Raw genomic sequence first — 20,275 nt, 5'->3', positions numbered from 1 at the left:
AGACACACACACACACACTCACGTACACACAGACACACACACATAATAATAATAATAATAATAACAATAATAATAATAGTAATAATAAAAATAATAGTAATAATAATAATAATAGAAAAAATCTTAGTGGCTTGCCCAGTGGCTGTCTCTTGCTTATGGCATTTTGTCACACTGTCTCTCTCTCTCCTCTCTCTCTCTCTCTCTCTTCTCTCTCTCTTTCTCTCCCCCCCCCCCCCCACACACACACAATACTGAACTAACTTATGATAATAGTGTGCTTTATCCTTTCAAACATATTTTGAATATTTTACTGATGCATAACTGTAACACTGACAATAAGACATTTTATTTCAAAGCGCCTTTCAAAACACTCAAGGACACTGTACAACACTAAAACACTGACAGTAACACTGACAATAAGACACAGATTTCCTGAAGTTGGAGCAAGATATTGGATGTGACTTGAAGATGAAGAAGAAGATATGTACAGTGCCTATAGAAAGTTATCATACCCTTTTGAAATAGTCACTTTTTTTGTCTTACAGCCTGAAATCAAAACCCATTTAAAAAAAAAATCTTTTCCAGTTTTATTTACAAATGTAGCTGTACAACATCAAAATAATGAAAAAAAAGTCAACAGTTCTGAAAATTAATAAAAAATTAAAAACTAGAATAACAGGGTTGGAAAAGTCATCATACCCCTGACTTAATACTTTGTAAAGCTTCCTTTTGCTTTCATTACAGCCATCAATCTGTTTGGATATGTCTCTATTATAGCTTTGCACACCTAGATAGGGGAATATTTGCCCAATTTTCCGTGCAGAAATGTTAAAATTTAGTCAAATTCTGTAGGGAATGGCGATGGACTGCTCTCTTCAAGTCAATCCACATATTTTCTATAGGATTTAAGTCAGGGCTCTGACTTTGCCACTCAAGGATATTCACCATCCTATCCTTAAGCCACTGCTTTGTTCTTTTGGCAGTATGTTTAGGATTATTGTCGTGTTGGAAGGCGAATGACCTCCCCATCCTCAGCTGTTTAGGAGAGGGACGCAGGTTTTCCTCAAGAATTTTGGTGTACTTGGCAGCATCCATTTTCCCTTCTATCCTGACCAATTGCCCAGTCCCCGCTGAAGAGAAACATCCCCAAAACATAATGTTGCCCCCACCATGCTTCAAAGTAGGTATGGTGTGTTTTGGGTGTGTTTGGGTGTGTATACTGTGTTTGGTTAGCGCCTGGAGCTCAGTCCAAAAACTTCAATCTTAGTCTCCAAAAAGTTCGATCTTAGTCTCATCTGACCATATAAGCTTTTTCCACATGGTAGCAGAATATTCCAGATGTGTTTTTGCACTGAACTCCAAGCGCAATGTTTGGCGAAAACCAACACAGTACACCACCCAAAACACACCATACCTAGTGTGAAGCATGGTGGGGGCAACATTATGTTGTGGGGATGTTTCTTTTCAGCGGGAACTGGGCAATTGGTCAGGATAGAAGGGAAAATGGATGCTGCCAAGTACACCCACATTCTTAAGGAAAACCTGCGTTCCTCTCCTAGACAGCTGAGGATGGGGAGGTCATTCGCCTTCCAACACGACAATAATCCTAAACATACTGCCAAAAGAACAAAGCAGTGGCTTAAGGATAGGATGGTGAATATCCTTGAGTGGCAAAGTCAGAGCCCTGACTTAAATCTTATAGAAAATATGTGGATTGACTTGAAGAGAGCAGTCCATCGCCATTCCCTACAGAATTTGACTAAATTTTAACATTTCTGTACGGAAAATTGGGCAAATATTCCCCTATCTAGGTGTGCAAAGCTATAATAGAGACATGTCCAAACAGATTGATGGCTGTAATGAAAGCAAAAGGAAGCTTTACAATGATAATAGTGTGCTTTATCCTTTCAAACATATTTTGAATATTTTACTGATGCATAACTGTAACACTGACAATAAGACATTTTATTTCAAAGCGCCTTTCAAAACACTCAAGGAGTGTACAACTGTACAACACTAAAACACTGACAGTAACACTGACAATAAGACACAGATTTCCTGAAGTTGGAGCAAGATATTGGATGTGACTTGAAGATGAAGAAGAAGATATGTATGCTTACCTTAAAAGGTCGTCCATATATAGACTCTCCCCCAGACCCTGTGCCAGTAGGGTCACCACCCTGGACAATGAACTCTGGTACAACCCGATGAAATATGGTACCATCATAGTAACCTAGTGAGGACGATTGGCACAAATGTTTCAATGATGCTTCTGATTGTGGCATGAACAGAATATCAATGTAGTGTCATTGAAGCTCAAGTGAATGAGACGTAGATTGAATCTCTCAAATATTGATGTGATAATAGGCAGAATAATTTACCTTCCATACAAAGCTGAACGAAATTCCGGCAAGCTTTTGGTGCTTCTTTAGACCATAGCTCCACATCGATGTCTCCAGCAGATGTCTTAATCAAAACCTACAGGGGGAGGGAGTTGTTAGTAATGGTTGGAGCTTGGACAGATATCGAATTTTGAAACAACTATTCATAGCTAGTTTTCCCAGTAAACCCCCTTAACCTGTTCATTCAAGAAGAGCTTTGAAACAGATCAGTGCCTACCTTGCCATTTGTAGGTGGCTCTTGAATGTATATGTTACTCATTTTGCAAGATTTACCACGTAGAGTGTTAGATTACACTGCATAAACTTTACTTTCGCTTTAGTGTAACTCAAACTTAGACGCAAAGTAAAAGAATTCTGTTGTTTTAAATTATTTATATTTGCCTACACTAAACAAAACATCCGTAGCGCCATGTTTTATGTCTTCTTCGTTAAAATCGCTTGAGCATATGGCGAAATTTTGGTCTGATTCTCTGCCCCCTGCTGCAGTGGAATATGAATAACAGCAGTTGGTCTGATTGCATTTCTTGAAATATATACCAAAATAAATAGTTTCTACAGTTGTACATATAAATACATATATTTGAAATACATATGGGCAATAATTAACCTAGTTGGGTCATGAACTGGATTTGTACAGCCTGCTATGATGGAAAGAAAGGCTATGACTCTTTGTTTCACCCCGGACCACAATAGGTGATGGACAATTCAAAAGTTCTGAGTTCGTAGCGCAGACGTGAAAACGTCAGCGTCAAGTATAAAGTGTTACAGTTGTGCATTAAGTACAGTTATGGCCCAGCCAGGTAAACTTTTAACATTTTAAAGCGTGTGTAAGCCTGTTTTGTATGTTTGAAGAGGTTAAATTGGCTATTCAAAGAAACAGTTGCCAGTTCGTTGTGGCTTATCCCTTGTGTTATTAGCGGTTGCCTAGCTGGCTAACATTTTGTTCCGATTAGCTTCTGAAATTGGTTGCATAGATTGCCTTTACTAGCTGATCGCGCTGTGTAACCAGTGTTAGAAAACAATGTTGGTATAGATGACGGGACATTAACGTATAACTATATCAGTAATATAGATATATATGTATATCTTTAGAGTTTAATGTTAGCTAACTGAGTAAGCCTCAACATTGGGACCCTGATTGGGACTTGTTTGCTGTAGCAGCTAAGTGAAACTTTACTAGCACTTGAATAGCATGTCTTCGGCCTATGTTTGGTATGTGGCTTAGTTATTTTCCCAGTGCAGCACAGCATTTATTGTCAGTAGTTACCAGATTATTGTTTGGAGTATTGAGGATATAAAAAAAGATAAGTTAGATATATATTGTTGAACTTCTGAATAACGTTTGATCTACACCCACTAATAGGTGCAAATAAGGACATCAGAGCTGGCTGTAAACGATGTGGCTATCGTAAGTACCCTTTACTCCCTTCTTGTGGTCTTATACGGTGTGTGCTTGTGGTACAAGTCTGTATGTGATGGGGAATCTGTTGGGAATGCTGAGTGTGGGTTTTTATCTGATTTTGTTTTGTGTCTTTTCAGCGGGACATCTGACATTTGAGTGCCGCAACTTCCTGCGTGTGGATCCGGGGAAGGATATTGTGTTGGACGTGAGCAGCACCAGCACAGAGGAGAGTGAGGTTGAGGAGCAGACCACGCAACGCAAGGAGAAGCCCAGCAGACCCTCTCGTTCTCAAGGTCAGTGGGTGGCTTTCAAACACTCCTCGATCCTCGGTCCTCGAGGCTCGTTACCACTGATCTATAACTAACACTGGTTAGACTATCCAATTGTTGCCGCCCCATCATTCTTTATGTAGATCAGTGAGGACGAGGATCGAGGAAGGAAGAGGGAGGGTGTATAAAAGACCAAATGAGAGGCACCCCTTGTCTGCTGTGGTCAGCTCATCAGGCTCCCCATCCATGCCTGATAGACTTGTTTTTAATAAACAAGGCTCCATGGCAAACAATAATGAGAAAGTATTGTGAAAGTTACCAAGTGCAACACTACATAAGCCTTTGTGACTGTCAAAAATGATTTACTTTTGTGGTAACGAGAAGGCAAAACAGTCAGCAGGTTCAGATGGGAATGCTTTGAACATTCTGGAAAGTTATTTAAAAGTATGAAAGTTGGTGATTTTTCTCTGTTAGGTTATCCTACAGTTTAGCTCTGTAATGTGTTTGGTATTTATTGTGTTCCTGAGTTCATTTTGTAAATCATGGAAATGATGATTTTCACTTTAGCCTTTGCCACTTGTCTGCAAGTATTACTTTACTAATGTTTCTTTCTCACTTGCAAAGACTTTTTAATGATTTGGCATGCATGGTTTTGCTCAGGTTCAGGAGATGAAAGGAAACGGCATAAAAAGAAGAGCAGAGAGAGATCCCACAAAAAGGCAAAGAAAAGGTATGAAATAAACTTTATTACTTTATTACTAACTTTAGATTTATTTACAAATACAAAACATCACACATGCAAGCACTGGTAGATATGCTCTAATATGTTACTTAACTTGTTTTCTTGACGAGGATATATCCATAAGACTGTCTGTACATTTCAAATACCATATTTCAAGAAAACACTCGTGTGAAATGTTATGTGGGACATCAGTATTCACTGAAATTCAAAGTAAACACTGAATTTGGAACAGTGAAATGACACAATGATCTTCATAAAAGTAACTTAATAAGTACCTTTAACAGCTTCGTAGTGATTATTCAGTTTTGGTTGGTAGATCGTCATTGCGTTGCTCAGCTCCAACACATACTGGCTATTGTTGTCAAACACTGCTTTGTATAAATGGAGATGGGATGGTCTTTTATTTGGTCACCCAGGTCATACTCATCAAGTGAGGAAGATGAGGAAGAAGAGAGGCATAAGCATAAGCACAAGAAAAGCAAAAGCCACAAGAAGAAAGACAAAAAGAAACCCGAGAAGGAGAAGCGACACAAGAAAAAACACAAGTCGAAGGAAGAGTCCTCATCTGATAGTTCTACCTCTTCCTCAGGCACCGATTGACAGACTCTGTATTTGTATGTATATGCATGTGTGTGTACCAAATACACACACTCCCCGACCCCAACATACAACTCCAACCTTGATTTGTGATTTGGATCCTTTTTTAGACCAGAGATTCAAGTCTGTAACACCTCAAGACAGGCAGCCAACATCCACAGTGTAAATTCCACTGACCTTTTCCATCATGATTGACGAAGGCAAAGATGACAAGATTTGATGTGAACCCCCACTCTCATATTCTTTTTTTTCTGTGAAAACTGTGTGGGTGTGTATTTCCATGTTTTGTATGAAGAGCTGAATAAACATTTGCTCGTACCATTCCAGTAATTTCCATGCGTACATACATCATTCCCACTGATTCAAAATGCTGTAGCACTCCGGGTCTTCCAACAGCCAAAGAGGACAATGTAACTCCTCTCCTAGTTACTCTTCATTGGCTCCCTGTAATGGCCAGAGTAGCATTTAAATCTCTTATCTCTTAATAACATTTAAATCACTTACTAGATCTGCTCTCTTCTATTCCAATTCTATGATCCAGTTTTACATCCCCAGGCAACCGCTCCACTGCAGTCTACTGATAAGAGTCTGTTGTGTCGACCAGCCATAAATGTCTCTGTTCCTGTGATTTTGGGTCTTTCAAGAAGGGTCCAAAGACCTTGTGCAGCAACACACACTTCATGTGGTAATGGTGGTTCTTATGAGTTTCTACAGTTTCTATATTATGGTATTTGTTTATTTTTGTTAAACTATTAATCATTTATATTGCTTTGACATTGTTTATTTTTTACTATTTTTGTTAATGTAGTCTTTCCACCATTTTAAAACTGTTCATTTTTAAATTATTGTTTTTATTTGTAAGTCACATTGGACAAAAGAATCAGCTACATCTTATAACCATAACCATACTGGTTGCACATAACATCAAGTTTGATGATAGCTCTATCTTGGATTAAGTACTGGTATACATTTTGAGATACGAACTCCATTGTTGCACTCACCTCGGGGTGAGGTTAAGTACTCCCTGGCAATAGGTGGCGCACAAGATCACCAATGTGTTGTATACGGCGCCAACAACATCAGAAGTGAGGAAGGGTCCGGAGTAGTAAATAATGGCCTCCGATACAGAACGTGAGCCATCGGAAAATAAACGAAAATTAGAAGAAGATGAAGCTGGGGAGGAAGAGTGGATTGGTCCCATGCCTTCTGAGGCAGCAAAAACAAAGAAAAGAAGAGGTACGCTGCTGCACTTCCGAAGAGGACGAGTTGTAACGTTAGCCTAACTTAAAGTTAGCCATGTGCTAAGTAACGTTAGCTGATTTCCACACAAGTTTCAAATTTGGTATCAACTTCCCTCGCCCTTGCTTATTATGTGACATAGCTTGATAAGTACTGCTAAATTAGTAGCCACTGTTTGAATGTGAATTTAACTCTTTGTTCTAGTTTTGGAGTATGAGCGCATTTACCTGGACAATCTGCCGTCAGCCAGCATGTATGAAAGGAGCTACATGCACAGAGATGTGATTACTTACATTGTCTGCACAAAGTAAGTGTATATGCTTACATTACACATGATGCTTTCGCTGTATTGTACTGAACATCTATTCATCTATAAATGTTCCTTTGTAGACACCCAAGCTCGTATGAGACTACTACTGCATGCGTTAAAAGTCCTATTTGAGTATTTACTAGGCTGAGTTAGTAAGTTTATGATAATTAGTAGTCAGGGTTAGTAGCACCAGTTGTATGTGCAGCATGCAACCCTTGTTGACCATGTTGGCTTTCTTTCGGCGACATCTCTTGTAGGACTGATTTCATTATAACAGCCAGTCAAGATGGACATGTGAAGTTCTGGAAGAAGAAGGAGGATGAGGGGGTTGAGTTTGTCAAACACTTCCGCAGTCACCTTGGTATGTGTCACCATAAAAATCTCTGTGTTTAAATGACTGTATTTGTCACTACGGAATCAGTATTGACCCTGTGTTGCTGTTTCATCTTTTAGGGGTGGTGGAGTGCATATCGGTCAGTGCAGAAGGTGCTCTGCTCTGTTCAGTTGGAGATGACCAGGCCATGAAGGTCTTTGATGTCGTCAACTTTGACATGATTAACATGCTGAAACTAGAGTATGTATCATTTGACTCATTTGTTTTTGTGTTGTTGTTTATGTGTTGTTATGTATATGAAGTGGGGGTATGCCGTGGTCAACCTAATGGAATTCTCATTCTTCATGCTTTCTCTTCGATCATCTAGTTTTCACCCTGGCCAGTGTGAGTGGGTGTACAACCCTGGTGACGCCATATCCACTGTGGCCTGCTCTGAGAAATCCACTGGAAAAATATTCGTCTACGATGGCCGCGGCGGCAACCAGCCGCTTCACACGTTCGAAAAGATGCACTCTGCCCCCCTCTCTCAGATCCGCCTGAACGCCAAGTTCCATGTCATCGTGTCTGCGGACAAGACTGGCATGGTGGAGTACTGGACTGGTCTGCCCAGAGAGTTCAAGTTCCCCCGACATGTTCAGTGGGAGTACAAGACAGACACTGACCTGTATGAGTTTGCAAAGCACAAAACCTACCCCACCAGCTTGACCTTTTCCTTTGACGGCAAGAAGATGGCCACCATTGCCACCGACAGGAAGGTCAGGATCTTCCGTTTCCTGACTGGGAAGCTGATGAGGGTCTTTGACGAGTCATTAACAGTAAGTAATCCAGTCTGCTGGATATCCTATTCTTTCATTTACGTAAAAAAAGATGCCAGCACTTAAGTGAGTGGGAAAGTGAAGGAGAATCAATGAGAGGGTTGTGAGATGGTGAGAAATGTATGATCTAGGTTCTGCCCCTGTGAATTATACGTTGGAGCACAGAGACTGATTTCTGCTCAGTACAAGCAAAAGTGTAAAAAAAATTTTTTTTTTACCGTCACTGGAAGAAGACCTTGGCTAGCTATAGATATACTGCCATGGATGTGACCGATGTCACATAATCTCACTCTGGGCCTTCCGTATCATATAAAACTGTGTCTGATGGCGTCCTATACTTTTCTGCAGATGTTTACAGAGCTGCAGCAGATGCGGCAGCAGCTCCCTGACATGGAGTTTGGGCGACGCATGGCTGTGGAGAGGGAGCTGGGGAAGGTTGATGGCATCCGCCTCACCAACATCATCTTTGATGAGACGGGACACTTTGTGCTCTACGGTACAATGCTGGGCATCAAGGTCATCAATGTGGAAACCAACAGGTGAGGCACAAGGATGAAAAATGTTAATGTCTGATCCATCATAAATGTCTTGGAATATACTGGCGATATATATACTTTGTAAAGCTACATTGAGAAAAAGATTTGACTAAAGTACAGTAATTAAGTGCTAATATTGTGTTTAAAACATTGCTTTAAAAATACATCCATTCCACCATCATCATCCCAAGCAGAGATGAGCATTCCAACAATAGCCATGGTCATATTCTGATCCTGTTTCCTTGCATCCTTAATAGATGTGTTCGTATCCTGGGCAAGCTGGAGAACATCCGCGTGGTGCAGCTCAGCCTCTTTCAGGGGGTCTCCAAGGCAGCCAAAGCTGCACCCACTGTTGAGATGAAGGCCTCTGATAACCCCGCTCTCCAGAGTGATGAGCCTGACCCTACCATCTTCTGCACTGCCTTCAAGAAGAACCGCTTCTATTTGGTGAGAGATACAAAACCACCTGGTACATGAATGCACACACAGTTTTACTCATTCTGTTAAAATCTTGTTATGTAGAGGTTCTCTGTGCAGTGCCTTGTAGTCATGACCTGATTGTGTCGGTGAGGCTTTAGTGTCAGTCTGACCGTCTTTTGAACATTTTCGCTTTGGTTCCACCACAGTTCACAAAGCGGGAGCCTGAGGACACCAAGAGCGCGGACTCTGATCGAGACATCTTCAACGAGAAGCCCTCTAAGGAGGAGGTGATGGCCGCTACCCAGGCCGAAGGACCAAAGAGGGTGTCGGACAGCGCAATCATCCACACCACCATGGGAGACGTCCACATCAAACTCTTCCCTGTGGAGTAAGGCCTTATACCAGCCTTCATAGTTTAACTTTAGTTTGAGTTATACAATTTGCTTCCTAATTTGAAGACATTTTCACCTATAGTATTTACTTTTGGACTGAAGAGTGTGTGTGTGTCTGTTTCCAAGAGTTTAAATTTGTTTTTTCCCTCAGGTGTCCCAAAACGGTTGAGAATTTCTGTGTGCACAGCAGGAATGGCTACTTCAATGGACACATATACCACAGAGTCATTAAGGTAAGCAGAGTTATCACTCTACACTATGCAATAGGACATCGATGTGAAATGTGTAATTGAAAGCTACATAACACATCAGACTCGTCAGAGGCACCAGTGTTGAACTCTGATTGTGGCACGTGGTGAACGCTTGTACTATTTTACGCTCACCCCAGCCCAAAATAGCAGTCGCTTTGCATCTGAAAGTGCCATCTGGCTGTCTTTGTTTTCAAGGGGTTCATGATCCAGACGGGCGACCCGACGGGCACAGGCATGGGCGGTGAGAGCATCTGGGGTGGTGAATTCGAGGACGAGTTCCATGCCACACTACGCCACGACAGGCCGTACACACTGAGTATGGCCAACGCAGGTCCCGGCACCAATGGATCCCAGTTCTTCGTCACTGTTGTTCCCACGGTAACACCTCTTCCTGATTTTTTGATTAGGTTCAACCGACCGGGCATATCTGTTATCAATATAAGTGTGTTGTTATTGTACACCGTATTCAATTTTGTCATTGTGTGTGTTTTGTTTTTAGCCATGGCTGGATAACAAGCACACAGTGTTCGGGAGGTGTACGAAAGGGATGGAGGTGGTCCAGAGGATCTCCAATGTAAAGGTCAACCCCAAAACGGACAAACCATACGAGGACATCAGCATCATCAACATCACCATCAAGTAAACTCTTCACAAGGGAATCATTGGCGGCTTCTTTTTTTAAAATGTACAATAAAAGTATTGTGTATGTAAGTGGGTGTAACGTGTATTACTGGATGGGTGTAAAAAAATTAAATAGGGCACACAACCATGAGCTAGTTTTTTTTTTAATAGCATTACACAACTTATGAAGTCATACAAAAGCCATCAAAGTCCACAAGATACAAATGTGTCGATGTGTGCTGTGCTTCACAAGTTCCCAGAACTCGTGCAAGGAAAGAAAAGCAGATTGGCCAAACTTTATGGGGCTGGGGGCTGGAGTTAAGTCTATTTTCACACATGCTCATGACCTACACATCGCACAGCCAAGAGAAAGAATGAGAGGATAAGTCTCCTCGGAGCAAGGCCTGTGACTCATACCCCACTGCTCCGGTATGTTTCCAGGACACACTAACAAAATCAGTTCAGAGGAGATTAAGGGCGAGATTCACAAATATGGATTAAGCTTAGTATTTGACTAAAAAAAAAAAAAAAAAGGAACTTCAGTGAAAATTTCCATTGAGAACAGCTCTGTCTCTGCAACTGAGATTAATCGGGGAAATGGGAAACTGGCCATATGTGTTCAGATTTCTATCTTCTCCATATGACTAGATTAAGGAGAAGCTACAGGTGATTTGACCCCACATCTGCCGTAACTTCCTTTCCACAGCTGCATACATCACACCCATACGTACCACAACAACTTAGCACATACAGAAACAACATAAATAGCATTTCAGTAACCTGCATCTTTGTAACAAACCCATTATTAATTCAACTAACACATTGCAAGGAAATAGTAACCTGCACCTGCTAAAGGTGTTCAACTTAAAATTCAATAATATTAAAAATATTACAAAGACCTTAAATATGGAGGGTGTTATACGAAGCTCTTTGTTCATTGCTCAGACAGAGGTTATGCTGCTGGTTTGGCAATGAGGAGCAGACAGGTGCTTCTCCAGCTTGTTTCTTTAAGCTGGGCGCTTGAGGCACGGAGAAGTCCACGGTTATCTGAAGACAACCACTATGAACAACAGGCCTTGTGGAATTCACATTAATTAATTCATTAATAGGTCATTAAATCCAGGACATACGTGTAACACTTTTATAATCAATCAATCTTAAGAGTCAATCATAGAAATAGTAGAATTAGACCCATTTGCACAGACAGCGTATTCATTTAGTGTGGTCGGACCTGTCCGCCAACTAAAATTGCTTTGCGATCTATTGATCCGAACACATCAGACCCTCGTCTTAAGCACAGCCATAACACTACACGGATGCCAACAGCTCAGTGGCTAAGCTATAATAAAAGGTACAACAAAGTGCTGGATTCTGGTCAACACTGAATTACAGAGCTGAGCTACGAGGTTCTATACTTTAGTAGAGACAACTGGTTATGCTGTAGTACACAGAACCGACACCAAACTTTCTGTTTATGACTGTATTGAGTGATAGCTGGATGACCACTAAGTGTATTTATGCTATATCTTGAAGGGCTGGAAAAGTAACCAACTAATGTAAGACTAGCAGTAGTAGCGTATAGCCAAAGTTACTACTATACACAGAGAGGAATTAGCAACAATAAAACAGCCCAGCAGTTAAACCTCATGACGTTCACATTTTAAAAAAGGACACATGAGGGAGGTGAATAGCTACTCTATTCCATGTAGAAGGGCAGAAAGGCAGAGCTAACAGGGCAGCTTCATGTGCACACATCCAGCTACATCATCATGAGGAGTAAGCATTAGCCAAGCGCAAAGTTCAGTAGATCCAGTGGAGGGCGACATGTTGTGGGCGTTGGAGATTTGGCTAAGAAGAACCCACGATGGCAGGCCAGTTTGGTTCCTTCCTCTGCCCTCAGCCTCCCGGCCAGGCCTGGATTGGGTGTGTAGAGTTTGGGCCTGTGGGGCTGTATCTAGCGACATCAAAATCTACTCGGAGAACCCTACTGAATAAGATGACGAGGATGCTTCGAAAGACCGGGAGCATTGTAACTGCCATCATTCAACATTTACAGTTTCTCAGGCAGATCACCGGAATTGCATTGGATTGGGGAAACACTCTCAGGTGTTTGGTTTTTTGGATTTGGATGGATTTGATGATGGATATTTTTTAGGATTTTTTTAAAACTTTTTCTTGGGATGGTGAGTAATATTAATGAGCGACTAACTGGAGGATGATCATGAGTGAGGAGGGTTGGGGTTGACGGTCTCGTGATGCTCGCAGGAAATGAAGGCGTGTAGTGGGATTGTGTGAATGCTGGATGATTTCTCATGGTTATTGGATGGTTGTGGATATCGCTACAAGTAAAGGGGGGCAGGGGCGGGGACGGGCAGTCTGAAGCCAGGTCACCAGAGGAAAGGGGCCTCTGGGGCAAAAGGGTCTTCCCTCAGGCGACGTCCAGCACCCCGGCTGCCACCAGCTGCCTGGAGAGCCAATCGAGGCCCTCGTGGAGGCCGAGGCCGCTGCGCGCGTCGCAGCCCTGGATGTGCCAGCTGCGGCCACAGCACAGTTTATGCAAACTCAGAAGCTCCGTCATCTCCTCCACCGACACGGCGCCCGCCACGTCCTACACAACAACAACAACAAACAAACAAACAAACAAAGTGGAAAATAATACTACAGTTACATTTTGTGATCGTCAGAAAATGTATATTCAAGAAGATCATTCATGACAAAATGCTTGGGCAGACTGAAATGAAATACCTGTAGCGTAGGCAATAGAGCATAAAACCTTGAATCAATAAACCTTCTGCAGCCTGAACTGTTCATTTGAGCCATTTTGTCTTCCGCTCACCTGTTTGTTGGCAAAGATGAGGAGTAGTGCATCTCGCAGTTCCTTCTCTGTGAGCAGCTTGGCCAGCTCACTGTGGGACTCCATCAGCCGGTCTCTGTGACAGCTGTCGATAACAAACACCACCGCTACACACAAACAAACACACACACACACACAACAGGATAAACCATCTTTTCACCTGCTGTTTCTTGTTTAACAGGCATGCCTACAGCAAATCCTTACAGTAATGTAGAAAATGGCTTTTTTTTATTATTCATTTGACTTCTCTTTTGCTTATTTCATTTTGCTCTGAAGTAGAACAATCATTGGCAGTTCTTGCACTTTACAGTGAATCCCAGTGACTGGTTGCCATGGTAATGTTTGAGCACAGAGCAGTCTACTTATCCATTTCCCATAAAGTAGCTGCTTCAGAAACCAGCACGACTGTGTTCAATTATTTATATACTATTTATAGAACATAACAGCCACACCTATGAACAATGAAATTCAATAACAGGAAGATTAAAGAGAGACAGAAAGACGGGGGGGGGGGTACCTTGGGTGTTCAGATAGTAGTGCTTCCACAGGGGACGAAGTTTGTGCTTCCCCCCTACATCCCAAATGGTGAACTTCAGGTTTTTATACTCCACTGTTTCCACGTTAAAACCTGTATGAAGGGGCGACCAGAGCAGATGGTATCACAAAAGAGAGGAAGCTGTCGGTCAGAAATAGTCCAGAGACATAGTGGTTAGTCTCTGAGCAATAGCAATTTTAATGTAGCGTTTAATCTAGTGATTCTGGTGTCTCCCAAATATTGGGATTCCTGAAGTTAATTATCCATTATGGGAGGGCTTTAATAGTAGTTGCATCAAGATCAGCATGTTTGCCATATTGGCATACACCTGCAGTACATGCCATTTATTTACTGTGTATACCTGGAAGAGAGCCTTTGTAAATAAGTGGGTTTGTTCAGAAGGTTACACAAAACATACAGGACTCGTGTATGATGAAATGGGAAGAAAAACAAAACATTTACGTGTTGAAATCAGTACATAGATTTAGCAACTACTATTACGTCTCATTTCCTAAAAGCCAAAAGGCAAAACATCTGTCTGCTTTATGACGAATCACACATAGTGTTTTGTCTGTTCAATGCAGCTAACAACACATAATTAAAACAATACCATTGTTGTATTGCAAAGACCCCCTTACTGGTTTAGTCCTTGACTGCGGTGGAAGATTGTTGATACTGCAACAGCTAATGATTATGTTAGAAATGTCCACTAGTATGTTTTTATATGCAACTACTTTTGGTATCATTCTGAAATGATTTTTGATGCTAAACAGTCATGTAAAAGACAGTCACACTATGTAGTTTGCTGTTCAGGTGTGAACACCCATCAAAGATGTAAGAAAAGCCACATCACAGCACATCACCTACATGCTTGCAAGGTTTCATCAGTGACATCTGAGTGGTTGTTGGTGGTGGTGACTTGCATGCTTGCTAATTTTAGACCTAAACTCTACTATTGATTCAAATGTGACATGATACTGGACATTCATATTCAAAAGGCCATTTTGTTTACCTATGGTGGGAATGGGCTGCATGAACTCATCGTGCTTCAACTTGAAGAGAATGGTGGTCTTCCCAGCACCATCCAGACCAAGAGTGACCACACGGATCTCCATCTTTGGGCCAATGTGCACACGGTTGTCCTAGAGGGGTGAAAGTATTTTTATGAGGATTCTTACTGGTACTCATACAGCCTAACCTTGATCTCGTTTACGGGGGTTTATTTTTAACATACAATCAATACAAACGGTCTTGTTACTCCTTGTAAGTTGTCAGCCTTATTTGGTCGAATACGTATTGCAGCATTCATTGTCAGTGCTTCAGAAAGCAATCATACAGGCTGTAAAAATAGGGGCCCTAATTTAAACAGCAAGAAAAAAGAATCTTGTGCTTGAACTGAAGCAGTCTTGTGGTGTGTAGCAGCATTGAGTGCTGATGTTTGGGCTCTTGCTCAAGATCTTGCTCATATTAAATCAACAAATTGCTTTAGTAGCAAATTTTGCCTCATTATCAGATTAGCTTTAGCTAAGAGTTTAGGCTTTGCTGCCTTTAATTTAGGGTCCCATGTCTGATTATAATATTTCACCACAGCTTCTTATTTCCATGTCTTGACAATCTAGGTCTGTTTGGAGATATGAGATGCATGTGTCTATTAGGCCATTGTCCAACTGTGATTTTCTCTGAGCAGGATGCTGGTGTACCTTAGTAAAGGTGACAGGAATGCCTGCGTCTAGCTGGATATGGTCGGCCAACTCGGTGAACTGCTGCTGCTGCTTCTGTAAGGTCTCCAGTAGCCGATTAATTTCCTGCTTTGCCAACACCACCCTGCAATCATCCTAAAAGGGGACATTACGTGATTACAGACACACTGTAATACTGTGTATACACACACACTAGAAAAAATATACACTTTATGTTCCACTTATATACACGTTATATCCTCACTTTATAAAGAACACATTCTAGAAACCCCTTGTAATATCTTTATCTATTTTTCAAAAAGAGTTACCGTAATTTCCCGACTATTACCCTTATACATTGATTTTGCACAATTTCTTCCACTATGAGGTTAATACAGGGGGGCAGCTAATATGGTGTTAATATGGTTTTGTTTCTTTTAACTTGCATAAAATACTGTCCTGTGGCTTATACACAATGCGGCTTATATGCCGGAAATTACTGTAAATGTGACTTGAGAACTGAAGGAAAGAGGAAGTGGCCACTGTACCTGCTGCAGGGTCTTCTCACAGTGCAGGCAGGCGGTGGACACCTGAGACAGGAGGATGGTCATGTCCTCCTGCTGCTGCCGGAGCCAGATGAGGCGCTCGCGCACGTGAGCGTCCACCACGCTCAGCGCCATCTCCTCCTGCCGACACAGGGTCTCGTGCAGCTCGGCGAAGTACGCCCGCACACACGAGCGAGCGCTCTCTGCCGTGCCAGGGACCTGGCAGGAAACCACATAACAAAGGTGAGCGGTGATTGTATGACTGCAGAGTGCTAAAGTAGTACACCGCACTCTCAAACACCAAGGTGGCAGAGAAGCATCTGTAAAGTATCTAAGAAAAAAATCTGCATGACTGCAAAGTGCAAAAATCGAATTAGCGTCTCACTGTAAGGCTGAACAAAGACACATGTGCGTATATATTATATGTAATGAAATAATTGAGGTCGATTTGCACGTTAGTTTTGACAGCACTAGCATCAATGCGTCAGTTCTAACAGATTAAGAGTTTGTGTCTGAGATTGTGTTTGCTTGTTCGCTTGTTTATTCATTTGTTTATTTGACAACACTTACATGTTCTGTGTGAGACATGCCAATGCTGTCCTCCACCACCTGCTCACCGCCCTCTATCTGCTGGACGATGCCGGCCAGCTTGCGGGAGTACTCCGCCACCTCCTCCGTGAAGGTGCGGATGCAGTGTGCCATGTCCAGGATGGACGCTCGGATCTGGTTAGCCTCAGCCTCCAACACTGCATGCTATATCCAGAACAAAACCACTTTAAAGGCTAGTTTACATGATAGATAGATAGATAGATATATAGATAGAGATAGAGATATATAGAGATAGACAGACAGACAGACAGACAGACAGACAGACAGATACTTTATTGATCCCCAAGGGGAAATTCAGATGCACAACAGACAGCATCTTTTGTCTCACTAAAACTCTGTAAGCATACTTTTTTCACTTTTTTGCAGTCTCAGAAACACCTTACTACATAATCCCTGAACAGATTATGCTACATTCTACCAGAATAGCTGACACTTAACAGTCCATTTCAAATGCCAACAACATTGCAACACTTCACGCTTCAGTCAGCAATTATGTCTCCGTTTGTATGTATGTGTCTCCGTTTTTTTGTTTTTCACAATAAACTAGTCCAACACACATCTGGTAAAATGTTTCAATGGATCCATTGTTTCTATATCCAAGCATATTATTTGATATGTGAAAGCAAATGCCATAACAAACAATTCTCGGTATCTAAACAGACCTAGTCTAAAGAAGACAGTTTCACAATCTCAAGATCAGGAAAAATAACATCAGATTTCACAGATCATGTGACTTCTGACAAACAGGCCCCTCATGGGGTGACTCTCAAACTCTCTCCTCGATCCTTGATGCTCGATCCTCGAGGGGCGTTCCCACTGATCTACAACTAACACTGGATAGACTATCCCATTGTTGCCGCCCCATCATTCTTCATCTAGATCAGTGAGGACGAGGATCGAGGAAGTAAGGGAGGGTGTATAAAAGACCAAATGAGAGGCACCCATGGTGACTATCATACTCCCTACTTGCGACAGAGCTGCCCACACCCTTGATCTGATCCGTACCTTATGTCCCTGGTGCTTGCCGTACTCCTTGCAGACGCAGCACATGAGGGGTCCGGGCAGGCAGCCGTCCTCCAGGCAGACGAACTCGATGGCGTGCACCTGGTGCTGCGGACAGAGCGTGCGCTCGTGAGGCTTGTCCTCCAGCGGCACGCGCCGGTGTTTGGCCAGCGTGCGCGTGGAGTGCGTTAGCAGAGAGCACTCGGCGCACAGGTGCGTGGCGCACACGGTGCAGTACATGGTCGCCGTGTGGCTCTCGTCCTCGTCGCACCGGATGATGCGCTGCAACAGACACAGGGTGGAGGTCAGGCATCTAGAGAACATGCCTTTAATCTCATCTCAGGTCATCATGTTTGAGCGATATATATTCATATGATTAATTGCTGCTGTAACACAACAATTTCCTTTTGGGGATGGATAAAATAATATGTATCAATCAATCAATCAATCAATTAATGAATGAATTAATCACATCCATATCATTTTGTAACTGTTCTTACATACACTCTACATTCTAAGAGTAGTAGGAACAAACACTGATATCATTGAAGCAGATCTACAAGTACTAGTACTACAAGTTTGCAACAAATATGCTGCATAGTAGTTTATCAGATGGTACATGTGCAGGCATGATGGCATGATCACTACAAACTGCAACAGCAGTTTGGAAACATTTCAGATGAACGACAGCACTGCATGGCCCTGCTGTATGACAACATTAGGTCACGATATGTCTTGGATGAACCATGGTCACCCAAGTTTACATAGAAATACATACAATACATACAAATCTACATACAAATCCTAAAACTAGCTGATCCACCTGGCAGTGTCTTGTTACCTACCTCACCCATCTCCTTGAGGGCATCCTCAGCAATGCCAGACTGGTTTGAGGCTCCATTTTGCAACCTCTCCAACAGCTCCAACAAAGCAAAATTCTTCTTCAGGCCCCAAACACCTGAATCTCCTGATGAGCAGCAAATGAAACAGCAAGTTCAATTTACTACAAAAACAACAACCCATGAGTCAAACAAAACACGTCGTTAGTTCTATGAGTGACACATATTTGTTAATTGCAGTGTAGTTAGCCTGACCTTCTATAAAACATCTTTATTCATAGAGTTCATATTACTGAGGATAGGCGACTCACCCAGCTCTGTGACCTGTCTGTCGAAGGGGCAGCGCACGGCCCTGCCATGCAACGGTAGCCGCGTCAGGCAGTCATGGCAGACGGTGTGACCACAAAGCAGCAGCCGGGGGACCTTCTCCCCTTGAAGCGAGAAAACGTCTTCACAGACTCCACACTCTAGAACCTGCACAAGCATCAGCGAGCAATTGCTTAATACTTTCTCACACAATCAAAATAACACTTTGCACATTTGACAATCAAATTTAGAATTCAGAGCAGCTTAATGCGGCGGCTACCTTGCTGATCATGTTGTTGAGCAGCATTGCATTAATTTAAACCTTCCGCATAACATAAATAGCTGAGCTGTTTCACACGGTGCTAGGAACTTAAATCCCATGCTCTCTTAAAGTAAAGAGCATGGTAGGCGATTAGACTAGCTAATGATAAGCTGAACCGAACGTCCCTGTGCAGAGCTGGCATGCGAGATTTATTAGCTAAAAATATAAAATATAATGAATTATATTATTCACGTAATATTACATGTCTGCTCCATGAGCATTTTCACTGTGACCTCGTTCTGAGTCATCTACAGGTTGTCCGTCTCTTTTGAGTTAGCTATCTAATTTAGTCCAGCAGACATAATAACAGCGCACAAGCTGGCATGAGCTCTGTGACTGGCTGCTCTAGCCAGCAAAGGCATTTGCCTATGTCAAAAATGATCGCAACAACAGGGCTCTCGACCACGTTACAACGTTTGGTGTATGTACGTTATTGCAAGACAGTATTATCCCCCATAAACAGAATCACTCTCGCTATTTTAGTACTGTCTTTTGTTTGCTTGCTTATTTTCTAGCTGGCTAGCTACGGCTGCGTCCATCCGTACTGTGGAGTTGCGCTGCGCCTCAGCCACGGAGGCACATCCTGACGTTGAGTAGCAAGACGGTGGAGAGTGAAATAAACATCAAAGCACTATTATCTCTATTCACAAACACAATGATATACCTTTACTGTATTACCCGCGGTACCCCTATTATATCGGGGACCCGATTCCATTGCTGCGGCGGCCCCTGGCTTGTTTATACCCGCAGCAGCAGCAGCGGCCATCCTTGGACTCTACCAACTACGACATCTCAACCGTAAAAATGTAGCTAGGCTACAGTAAGCTATAATATATATCTTATACAGATATACCGTTCTTTCTTTAATGCATTTTTCTGCATGCAGATTATTATTTACTTGTTACATTTGAAGTTACACATATATTTGAATTATTTTCGGAGGGCACAAAAGAAGTAAATTGATAGCATAACTTTACCCACAACAAAAAAGTGGAACGTTCTGTCAGCTGTTTCCGTCAGTTTATTACCGATAGCGCAGTTGCCTGCCACAAGAATTTCATTCAGTTTTTATTCAGACTATTTACTCCAAAAGTGACCATTTTAACCAAAACAACTTGACCCGAAACAGAAACTGCTAGTTTGTTTTATCAAGTGTGGGTAATGAGTAGGCCTAGACCACACAGGGAAACAAAGCATGATTAATTTGGGGGCTTACAGATATGAAGATGATAATTAATATCGCTTGCTATATGG

At 42.1% G+C, this 20,275-nt stretch overlaps 4 protein-coding genes across 4 annotated transcripts in view; 2 read left to right on the top strand and 2 right to left on the bottom strand.

The window, feature by feature from the left end:
- The window catches only part of cwc27 (CWC27 spliceosome associated cyclophilin), a gene marked incomplete in the record, with an annotated part of 39,968 nt that extends 37,147 nt beyond the window's left edge, over positions 1 to 2,821 (bottom strand). Inside the window, 3 exon segments of the mRNA XM_062528426.1 lie at positions 2,121 to 2,233; positions 2,382 to 2,478; positions 2,620 to 2,821. Coding sequence (XP_062384410.1) covers positions 2,121 to 2,233; positions 2,382 to 2,478; positions 2,620 to 2,661 — 252 coding nt within the window.
- A 259-nt stretch (positions 2,822 to 3,080) lies between these two features.
- On the top strand, positions 3,081 to 5,738 carry srek1ip1 (SREK1-interacting protein 1). The gene is made up of 5 exons (XM_062528425.1): positions 3,081 to 3,202; positions 3,766 to 3,810; positions 3,942 to 4,097; positions 4,734 to 4,803; positions 5,232 to 5,738. The coding sequence occupies exons 1-5, from the start codon at positions 3,190 to 3,192 to the stop codon at positions 5,413 to 5,415; spliced, it is 468 nt and encodes a 155-aa protein (XP_062384409.1). The 5' UTR covers positions 3,081 to 3,189; the 3' UTR covers positions 5,416 to 5,738.
- Positions 5,739 to 6,126: 388 nt separating this feature from the next.
- On the top strand, positions 6,127 to 10,420 carry ppwd1 (peptidylprolyl isomerase domain and WD repeat containing 1; the record flags this gene model as incomplete). Its single annotated transcript, XM_062528424.1, is given in 11 exon segments — positions 6,127 to 6,648; positions 6,856 to 6,958; positions 7,219 to 7,322; positions 7,415 to 7,535; positions 7,663 to 8,110; positions 8,459 to 8,649; positions 8,904 to 9,093; positions 9,273 to 9,454; positions 9,610 to 9,691; positions 9,905 to 10,087; positions 10,209 to 10,420. Coding segments are annotated over 11 exon segments (1,872 nt in total). The 3' UTR covers positions 10,353 to 10,420.
- Positions 10,421 to 10,476: 56 nt separating this feature from the next.
- Positions 10,477 to 19,815, bottom strand: trim23 (tripartite motif containing 23). Its single transcript, XM_062528423.1, has 11 exons — positions 19,686 to 19,815; positions 18,705 to 18,867; positions 18,400 to 18,521; positions 17,558 to 17,836; positions 16,514 to 16,696; positions 15,947 to 16,162; positions 15,420 to 15,554; positions 14,732 to 14,861; positions 13,702 to 13,812; positions 13,167 to 13,291; positions 10,477 to 12,938 (listed from the first exon to the last, which is right to left on the bottom strand). Exons 1-11 carry the CDS (start codon positions 19,785 to 19,787, stop codon positions 12,759 to 12,761), a joined length of 1,746 nt encoding a protein of 581 aa, XP_062384407.1. The 5' UTR covers positions 19,788 to 19,815; the 3' UTR covers positions 10,477 to 12,758.
- Positions 19,816 to 20,275: the final 460 nt, after the last annotated feature.

The sequence above is a fragment of the Sardina pilchardus genome, chromosome 23, assembly GCF_963854185.1.
Source record: "Sardina pilchardus chromosome 23, fSarPil1.1, whole genome shotgun sequence".
NCBI lineage: Eukaryota > Metazoa > Chordata > Actinopteri > Clupeiformes > Clupeidae > Sardina > Sardina pilchardus.
Note: the sequence above shows the minus strand (reverse complement) of the source record. Positions and strands in the feature narration are given on the sequence as shown.

Excerpts from the sequence above, each read along its gene's own strand:
- srek1ip1 (XM_062528425.1), top strand. Across the intron at positions 4,098-4,733 it reads CAGACCCTCTCGTTCTCAAG|GTTCAGGAGATGAAAGGAAA; the intron begins GTCAGTGGGTGG and ends GGTTTTGCTCAG. Across the intron at positions 4,804-5,231 it reads CACAAAAAGGCAAAGAAAAG|GTCATACTCATCAAGTGAGG; the intron begins GTATGAAATAAA and ends TTGGTCACCCAG.
- trim23 (XM_062528423.1), bottom strand. The coding sequence starts at position 19,787 with ATGGCCGCTGCTGCTGCTGCGGGTATAAACAAGCCAGGGGCCGCCGCA. Across the intron at positions 16,163-16,513 it reads GCATGTCTCACACAGAACAT|GTCCCTGGCACGGCAGAGAG; the intron begins GTAAGTGTTGTC and ends GTTTCCTGCCAG. Across the intron at positions 15,555-15,946 it reads GTGAGAAGACCCTGCAGCAG|GATGATTGCAGGGTGGTGTT; the intron begins GTACAGTGGCCA and ends GTCCCCTTTTAG.